The 9938-nt window shown below is 39.0% G+C and overlaps 1 protein-coding gene across 1 annotated transcript; it reads right to left on the bottom strand.

Moving 5' to 3' along the window:
• Positions 1–2442: 2442 nt before the first annotated feature.
• On the bottom strand, positions 2443–9524 carry LOC142531577 (non-specific phospholipase C1-like). Its single transcript, XM_075637766.1, has 3 exons — positions 8262–9524; positions 4428–4604; positions 2443–2995 (listed from the first exon to the last, which is right to left on the bottom strand). Exons 1-3 carry the CDS (start codon positions 9388–9390, stop codon positions 2673–2675), a joined length of 1629 nt encoding a protein of 542 aa, XP_075493881.1. The 5' UTR covers positions 9391–9524; the 3' UTR covers positions 2443–2672.
• Between the last annotated feature and the right edge of the window lie 414 nt (positions 9525–9938).

The following is a 9938-nucleotide window of genomic DNA, read 5'->3' as shown; positions in this document are numbered from 1 at the left end:
AAAGAAGAAAATGGAAGAACCCTAGCTTCTAACCGATGGAGAGAAATGAGGATGAGAAGAAATGATACAAAAATCATTCCCCAATCTAATATATACCATCCAAACCTCAAAAAACGTTTTTTGTACAAGTGCTGGGCGCCATGGCGCGTGATTTGGCGCAGCCGCGCGCCCCATACTGCCCAACACCAAAAGTCAGCACCGGGCGCGCTAGGGCGCCGGATCCTGCGCGATGGCGCGCGGAATTCTGTCCAAAACGCATTTTTAACTTCCGAATCGAACCGAAACTTAATCAATCTTTTCCCAGCTTTTTACCACACTTAGTGAACATCTAAAAGGTCTTAAAGATCTAAAATTCAGCCCTTAGACAATTGAATAAAGTCATGAATGGTTGCTGGAAAATTCCAGCAAGCTTCCTACCTATTCGAACCCTTTTGTGCATCACCTATCCAAGCTTTTGTCCCTAGCCCAAAACCAACCGGACCAGCCATGACCCGACCATCCTTAAATCACCCTAGGACTCTACTGGACCCAATGATACCACGGCTACACTCCCATGCCATAAACGCAGCTCGCCCGATCGAAGGGCACCTCAAACGCACGCCACGTACTTTTATTGCTGCATCATATATGCTATATACCTGCTTTAATATGTTTATTTGTTGATGGAATTCTCGATCCGGTGCATATCATGGAAATCCCTCGGTTGTTGGTTTAAATACATGCATCTTTTGTTCTCTTCTCATGTTTTTTATGAATTTATGCAAGGAGGCTGCTGTGTTGTGCGCTGAGGGACTGCCATCACCATAAAATAGAGGGTTATAAGCTGGAAGTGAGGACTTGTAGTGTTGAGTAAGGTGTGACCGAGTTATTGAGGTTTTGGGGCTTGTAGATGGGGAGATCGGTGGAGTGACAGGGACCAGCATTGCAAGGGCCAAACCAAGCCACGGAACAGTCCCTGGGAGGTCTGAACCACAGCTTAGGAAGGCTCGACCATCGCTGGGACCAACCACGAATCCGAACGAGCAAGGGGTTGGAAGTTGGTAATGCGTGGTACCACCTAATGTGGAGCCCCGGGTCCGATCTCTAATACTAATAATTATAAATGTAACAAACCAAACGCTTTAGTAAAATATATAATTTGTTGTTCACAAACTGACATAAACATCTTTAAAATAATTTAAAGGTCTCAAATTTTGAATATAAGTTTCAACATGCCAAAATAAACTAGTGGCCAAACTAATCCAAACATCATCAAAGAGCTCCTAAGACCCGTGAATCTCACTCTAACTCATATCTCTTTGCCTGGAGCTGGACTCTGGCATCCCAAGCCTCGCCTCACCTACCATCAAGCACATGAAAACAAGAGGTAGCCGACGTGCCGGTGAGTATAAACCCAGTATGATACAATCAACAGCATATGAGATTTAAAATGACAAATAGTTCATTTAAATTCATAAAGATGCAATGTATGATCAGAAGCTGTGGGCTGTCAATAAATCTCAAGATCAAGTGAATCATCTGGTCATAAGGTACCCAAGGAAAGAGAATCCCCCAGCAACATCCACCGACTCATCCGCTCGGGGTGGGTTGCTGTGTTCTACAATCCCAGGACTATGGTGCGCCTATAGAGAGTGTTCAGGCCATAGCAGCGACCTCCGCATACACTATGCCAACTCAACTATAGCCCCATACGTCCAACAAATCAATAAGTCAAGGCGACCTCCGCGATATCAAATCTGAATAGAAAAGTGGCTCAATATGAAATGCAATGATGCATTTCAATCTCATCAAGCCAATATCATAATAAGCTCATCACATAAGAACTTCAAAGTTAAGCGTGCTTAACTTGGGGCAATTTTGGGATGGGTGACCTCCTGGTAAGTTTCCCAGGGTGCGTGTGAGTGAGGACATAAACACGCTGGAAAGACACGTCTTGATACAGTGAGGACAGTCGTCGAATCTGGGCGTTACAGTTAGTATCAGAGCCGACCTCTCTTAGTAAGGTGTGGTTCGGAGACTAACCAAGCGGAAGCTGGTGGGCATGTGAGGCCCGGGGCCGAAGAGGACGGGCGGTGATCGTCGGTCCCATGAAGTTGCACGGACAATGAGCGGCTCCTGGCAGGCTTCTAGGTGGAGGGAACATGAATGAACCGATCCTACACCGGAACGAGAGGGATTCCGAGACTGTTCAATGTAATGGACTGTACCGTTGAAGAGGGCTTAAAAGATTTGATTGGTACTACTCATATCACGAAGGTGCATCTTCTTTTCGGTAGCTCATCACATAAGAACTCCAAAGTTAAGCGTGCTTGACTTGGGGCAATTTTGGGATAAGTGACTTCCTGGGAAGTTTCCCAGGGTGCCTGTGAGTGAGGACATAAACACGCTGGAAAGACACGTTTTGATACAGTGAGGACAGTCGTCGAATCTGGGCGTTACACAAAATGCCAACGATAATAAATATATTGAAGTATTTGTAAATCCAATTCTTACAAGAAAGTCACCTATCTACATTTCTTTGACGTATGGATAAATACAATTCAAATTCATGCAATACAACATCTAATTCTTGATTGTTCACCAGCTTCCACTCGCTGCGGTTCAAACATAGATTGAACACCGTATTTGTTCGTAGTTTATGTACAAAAAAGGGACCAAGTAAAGCAATTGTATCAACTAAAATGATGATAACGGCCACCACCTTCAACTTCAGCACGAGTAGTAAGAGCAGGCCTCATGATCACAAGAGCGGATTCATTTGCTCCGGCTTTCAAAGCAGCTCTTCCAGCTTCCAAGAACCTTTTTACTGCATCCTCGGCATACCGATTAGCTTCACCCACAGTCATACTTCTTCCAATATCAGGATAGGAATTCAGTATATGGTCACCATTGAGCTGTGATGCAAGTTGAATCATTTCGATTTGGAATTCAGAGAGTTCAACATCTTCCTTTGGTCCAAATGGCCTTAAAGTCATCGTAACTTCCGGAAGTTTTTCTGAGTGAAGGCAAAAAATACAGAAATCGTTTGTTTCATGAACAAACATGCAAGTACCATGCTTGAAAATAGAGCAACTCCGATGCTACTTAAAACACAAAAAACCACCAGCATATTTGAGTCAAAGTCAAGACTCAAACTACAGGTTGATCGTCACGGTTGGTAGTCCTGTATTTATTTTGACCATTCATTTAAAATGGACAGCATGCCATTGACAAGTTTCTTTTTTTATTACAACGAAGAATAACTACTACGTGGTATTCTTAACCCTGAAATAAAGTCCATAGTTCGACCATCAAGAAGCTAACAAGAAGAAACTTACTCAGTATTTTTATATGCACAAGCTCCAGAAGAAGACACTACAAAATATTCCACTCAAGTCATGTTGTTTCTGACCTAAAAACCACTTTCTACCATCTCATTTAAGATAGAAAGAAGCTAAAATGTACCATTAAGTTGTAGTTTCATCCACAGGTGCAAAGTAGTTAAAATCCAGAAGCATCCAATTTTAATAATTACTATTGCATGTTTCTAGTTATATTAGCAACATGTTTCCAAAAGAAGAAGAAAAAATCCAAGTTCATGTGATGAAAAAGTTCATTTTCTGATTTGTGTTGCAATGAAATAAAACAATCTATTTTCGTAAAAATGTATACAGGTTGAACTTCATATCAATCCGAACAAACCTCAGCAGCATTGGCTTGACTTACAAGTTTCAACTACTTGTAACATGAAGGATTGAAAAAGAGTCTCTAATACCGTTTAAAAAAAATGGTGTTCTTGGATGAAAAAGTTGGCTAAAACATACAACTGTTTTTTTTTGGAACAATATAATTATGTTTTGAATAACTTGTATAATTTGCATAGTTTTACCACAAGAATCAGATAGAATTAACGATATACCATACATCATACACATTCTGATATACTGTTTAACTTGCAGTTAAGTTTAATTCAAGCATAGCTTTTGCATAATTAGTAATAGATAAAATCTTTATTTTTCATCAGACAATAATGCTTTAAATAAAGAATTTAAACTATGCATGTTCAAATCTAAAAAATTCTAAGCCACATTTCAAAATTAAAGCAATTAGCGAACTCATTCCTAAATAATAAAATATAAATACTTTCTAATTTTTCATACCAAATACAATTTTGAAAAATATATTAAAAGCTATTTCCAAGACTTTCGAATTAGAAATAATAGAAAGTCCAACGAAATGACACCAAATGGTTGCAGGTTGTCAAACAAGGCGCGCATTCGTTTGATATATCAAGCCATTCACAATTAGCCAGTAAATCAGAGCCGCAATCATTTTTACCACGTGAGAGTGATAAAACAGAAGTGTGATCACCTGACTGCAAATAATACAGAACATACATACAAACAACAAACAAAAATCACAAGTATCTTTTGAAAAATGGAGAATACCTGGACAGTCATCACGTGGAGAATCACGCATATAGAAGTAGTTCTCAAAGGTTCCAGCCCATGCATCCCTTTTAGTCAAGAAATTAGACTTAAGATTAAAAAGCTTTTTCACTGTAGCAGGAATGGAAGAGTGTTCATATTGTGAATACAGGGTTGGGCCACTTGGTTCATGAATCACTGTCGGAAAGAATTAGAGAATAACCAGTGAGCTATAAAGTCATGCAAAAGAAGGGAAGAGGATACTTCTATAAACTTCTTTATGAAGATTCCTCGCACAATGCAGATTGGATGTAACCTTTTACTAAACTGTGATTGTGTGTGAAGATATAAGGCATCTCCTCAAAGCTGTGACTCACCCTATCCATTTACTGTCAAAACAAATATAAGCTGTAGATTATGGGAAGACAAAGAAGTTTAAAAAAATCTGATTTCATTTCTCTCATTAATAAATGAGAGATACAAATTTATTATATAGGACAGCACAGAAGATCAAATGGTCATGGTGCAATATCCAAAGAGGATAAGGATATTCTATGATATCAAAATGCAGATTCAACAGTAAAATAGCTTTCAACTGAAGGAGAGGATGTATTGGCTAAGGTCTCCAATGGCATTTATTGTAGCATAAAAATTTCTTCACTTCTGAAAATAAATGCAAGAAAATAGCAGACTAACGCATTTTCTTGATCCTGATACCTCTAGACAAAATGGCCTTATACACTGTTGGTAAATGTCATATTTACGTATTTTAGTGCATCATGTGAGTTTAGTTTGCATCGTTTTGGTTGCATGATGTCTGCATTTTGTTCATTTCATCTTAAGTTATTGCATATGATCACCGCTCACTAAGTTGTATGAATGTGCAGGAAAAAACGACGGAAAAGGAGAAAATTCAACCGGAAGTAGAGCTGAAGACAGACCACAAAATTACCGCCCCAGCGCATGAAGAAGCCAAGAAAGGAGTTGGGCAGAAGATCTCGCGCTAGAATTTATGAGCACAGCAAAAATAGGATGTCTGGGCAGAACTCCTCGCGCTAGGGCGGTATTTCTTGACCGCCCCAGCGCGAGAGGCTGAAGAATAAGCAGAAGACCTCGCGCTAGGGCGGTAATTCTTGACCGCCCCAGTGCGAGATGCATGAGAAACGACCAACACTGCAGAAGACCTCGCGCTAAGGCAGTAATTCTTGACCTCCCCAGCGCGAGTTAACAAGGCAAGTTTCCTAATTGGCTTGTATTCAACTTGGAAGGTGTGTGGTTGCACAAAGGAACCCTAGAGATGAAAATTCAGACACTTTTCAACAGCCATAAAGTTAGGAAGAGAGACAAGGCTTGGAAAAAGCTTGGAGTTCAAGATTTCCGGGCAATGTTCTTCGTGTGTTCGTCACGTTAGTATTTCTAGATTAATTATTCTTGTTTAAATAATGTGCTGCTTAGTTTGATCATGAATTCTAGTAGCTAATTTTAATCATTTGTTGGGATTTAAGGAGATCCTATCCCGAAACCGAGTTTAATTAATTCATATATCGACTTTTGATTTATTTTTTATTGTCTTATTATTTTCATTGTGTTGTTGAAACGTAGCTAACTTTAATAACGATTTCATATTCCGATTGAGTTCGAGAGAATAGCCGGTGATAGGAACGAGTAGCATAATCATGGATTTACAATTTACATAGAAATATGAAGTCAGATACGAATCGATAGTCATAGTCCAAAGGTCGAAAGCTAGGGGATTTTATAGAACGACATGCAATTCACCTTTGATAAATAATTAAAGAGATTTAATTACTTTACTGCGTTGAATTAGTTTGGCATAGCTCGAGGGAGCGTGTTCAATTGGATAGAAAATCACGTCAGCTTATTTATTTCATCGTTCAATTTGTGAATCATTTCGTTGAGCTTTTATTTAATCATCATAGTAATAAACAATCATCCGAGTATCGTTGCTAAAGGTTTAATAACTGAGAATAACAATTGCGAAATACAGTTTCTAGAGGAACGATACGCATACTCTCGTACACTATATTATTACTTGATATCGTGTACTTGGGATTATTTTGAGCTTGAATATTATTAATTTTTAATAAGAATTTACAGTGCAAGTTTTGCTCGATCAACTATACTGGTATTGAAAAAATTAAGAGTCAAGAGACTCAAGAAGATACCCAACTTCAGCTGTATCTACCTTATTGTTATTGTCGGACCTCTCAATCACTTAAAAAATGAAAAACAATATTCTAATAATATATTTTTTGATTTCATATGATATGGTATATTTTATATCATGTTTACACGACATTTCCGTTGTAGAAAGCATCCCGCTTCCCTATAAAACATCAAGCCAAAAAAATATTATAGATTTGAACAAGATAAGATTTGGATAATATTGTCACTTCGATGTAAGTACAAAATCATGGTAGATATGAATCTATCAAAAGTACTATCACGTTTTAGCTACAAGTGAACTCTAAAAATCTGCATGAAATCAGACAAAAGAAACAATTTTGCCAGTCTCCCATTAGAATTCAAGTAGTTACCATTAGGTAAGGTTTTCAACTTGATTCAACCTAAAGGTCTTTCAGTAGAGACATGAGATTTAACAACATAATTTTGAAAAGATGTTGATTAAAAAAATAGGAAAACTGATGTGAGATATAGAGAAATAAGAATTCTATAGTAGTAAAATGATTGTCAGGAAAAAATAGTAAGAAAGAAACCAATGATGTTAAGATTATATTTTAAAAAGTTTATCTGAAAATCGAAATGATGTAAAGGACCGTCTTGAAAAGAATAAACAGACTTAGTTTCAAATAGTTCAAGCCAAATAATATGTTGCGCTTTCGAGAGGAGCAAGCACCGCACAGGAATTATTTTTGCCATCCAAGTTTCTGGACAAAATTACACTTTTATTCCCTAGGTTATATAGCACCAACCATAGTTGTCAAGGGCTGCATCTGGCTGCGCCCATCACAAAGCAAGCTTATGCGTACAGATATGGCAACACCAGGCGCAGCCCTCGCAAAAGGCACGCTTAGGCTCGTGGATTTGGCAAACGGCAAGTTACGCCTTATGCCCATATTGTGCCCACATGAAATCCAGTTAAATAAATAATAACTCTCTGGTTTCAGGTCTAGTAAAGAACTCATGTCCTTGCTTAACTGTATGTTATATGTAATCCAATCATGCCAAGCCGACAATCTTTTTTTCATAACCTGCGGTCCTGCACTGCTCAAGGCACTCTTCTTCTTCTTGTTTTTTTTTTATTTTTTTGCTTCAATAGTTAACAATCCTAGTGACCTCTTCTTTACCCGTTCCCACTCTCTCTTTTTCTTTGCAACAATCTAGATGATTAGAGTTTTTGTTTTAATCACGCCAAGTAGTTTGTAAAATATATTTATGCTACTATATGAGATTGTAGTAAAATCCATATATATTATAAATGTTTGGTGCATCTTATTTGGTAAGGCCTTCCTTGCCTTGTGCCATGCACCTTAAATAACTATGGCACTAACCTAAATTCTGAGGTTTGCTTATACTTTAACCATCATCACTTACATTTCTTCCACACCACAGCTCAATAATTCTTGTACTTGCCCGTAAAACACACAAAAGAAAAAGCCATTCCTTCCTAATTTACTTGCTGCCTATTATATGTCTGATTCTTCTTATATTCACTAACATTAGCCCAAATCTCAGGCAAACCATAATCTTATAGCAAGGAAACAACTACGGACAAATCAGAAAATTCTATAATCGCCACTAGAATTATGCGACCATTCTGATCAAGTCACAAGCACAAGATATCTACACAAGTAAAACATCAAAGCAACATACCAGTGCCTTTGTCAATCCAGGGGGAAATCAACAATGTGGGAACACGCACGCCAAGTCTATCAAAGGCGAAATAGAATGGGTCTGGGCCAATAATACCATCAGGGTTGGGCACTCCAGAAACAGGTGTGGGAACGTGATCATAAAATCCACCATGTTCATCATAAGTGATCAAAAGCGCCATCTCTTTCCATTGTGGACTCGACCTTAGTGTCTCGTACACTTCCTTAACGAAACTCTGTCCCAAGGCCACATCGTGAGACGGATGATCATCATTTGCCGGGCAGATCACCACGTCAAAATATCTTTGCTCGATGACCACATAGTTGGGGAGATTCCCCTTTTTAGCATGAAGTTTGAATTTCAAACCATAATCATGAAACTTCACTATATTTTTTAGCTTCCTGAGGCTAGAGTAGAACAAAGTGGCCGGAATGTTCTGGTAATAAATCCCAAAACTGAGGTCACTTTCGTCCAACGAATCGAAGATGGTCTTCTGAGGGAAGCCATGGATGAGGTCCTTTCTAACATTACTGGAGGCACCGTGAGAGGTGGCGGAATGGACGTACAATCTATTAGGCTGAGTCGAAGCCGGTACCGAGGCGAACCACCGGTCAAGAACCGCAAACTCGTTAGCTAACTCGGTGTAAACCGGTAAAAGCTCCGGTTTGAACCCGCTCATGACGGTTTTGGACAACCCCACAACCCCCATACTCTCGGCCTGCTGCACAAACCCGTTCATAGGTGCCGGATTATCTGAAGAAACGTTGCGCCCAAATATCTGTTCCCGTATGGCTTGGATAGAGTGACCCGGATCGGAGTTGATGAAAACGGCTTCGTCGGTGACGTACACAGGTCGCGAGGTCGGATCGGAAGAGTTGACCCGGTTGAATTCTGCGCCGGTTAAACCATCTATATCAGGTCGGGTCTTCTTGAGCCATCCCAAAACATGGTCGAAAGAGCGGTTCTCCATGACTAGCACCACAAAGGTTTTGATGGGCCCTTCAATTTTGTGGGTTTTTTTCCTCGGAAAGGGGAAGGACTGAGAAACGGAGGAAGAAAGCAGTAAATAAAGGAAGACGGAAACGACTGAGAAGCTTCGCCTGCAACCCATTTCCCGGCGATGATGCATGGTTTCACCTGGAAGGAGGATTACTTGATATCCTTCCAACGTGGGAGGATTATTTCCCTCCCAATGAGAATATTCCCTTGGCCGTTTAAGTTGGGAATTTCTTGCACGTTTGGTTTACACATCAGTTGGCTATTCAACATTAAAACCGCTGACAATTTGTAGTTAACAGTTTTTTTTTTTTTTTTAAGGTAATTTGTAGTTAACAGTTAGTTTTGACTCAAGATAGCAAGTTTTAAGACATTTAACATAATGGAATTTCGATAAGTATATCACACTAGAATAATTACATATAAATAAACAATAAAATTGGTACGTACAACTTATTATATTATCTATAGTAGACTTAGAAACTCTCATTTAAGCATCCGACTCGGTGAAGTAAGTGAGTGTATAATCAATGATCAGAAGTTCGATTTTCCTACCTAGGGCTAACGAATCAATCTAGTTCGCGAACTCTCTAAGTCGGCTCGATAAATATTTAATTCGTATTTGAATTTATCATTCTCGAGACTTATTATTCGAACTTGTTCGAATATTTCGCAAATAGG

Source organism: Primulina tabacum, chromosome 2 (genome assembly GCF_025594145.1).
Source record: "Primulina tabacum isolate GXHZ01 chromosome 2, ASM2559414v2, whole genome shotgun sequence".
Taxonomy (NCBI): Eukaryota; Viridiplantae; Streptophyta; class Magnoliopsida; order Lamiales; family Gesneriaceae; genus Primulina; species Primulina tabacum.
This window is presented reverse-complemented; position numbering and strand designations above follow the sequence as displayed.

Bases quoted from the DNA above. Each gene is read 5' to 3' on its own strand.
- LOC142531577 (XM_075637766.1), bottom strand. From the start codon at position 9,390: ATGCATCATCGCCGGGAAATGGGTTGCAGGCGAAGCTTCTCAGTCGTT. The intron at 4,605-8,261 runs GTATGTTGCTTT...TCTTTCCGACAG, and splicing joins CTGGATTGACAAAGGCACTG to TGATTCATGAACCAAGTGGC. The intron at 2,996-4,427 runs GTATTCTCCATT...GCCTTCACTCAG, and splicing joins TCCACGTGATGACTGTCCAG to AAAAACTTCCGGAAGTTACG.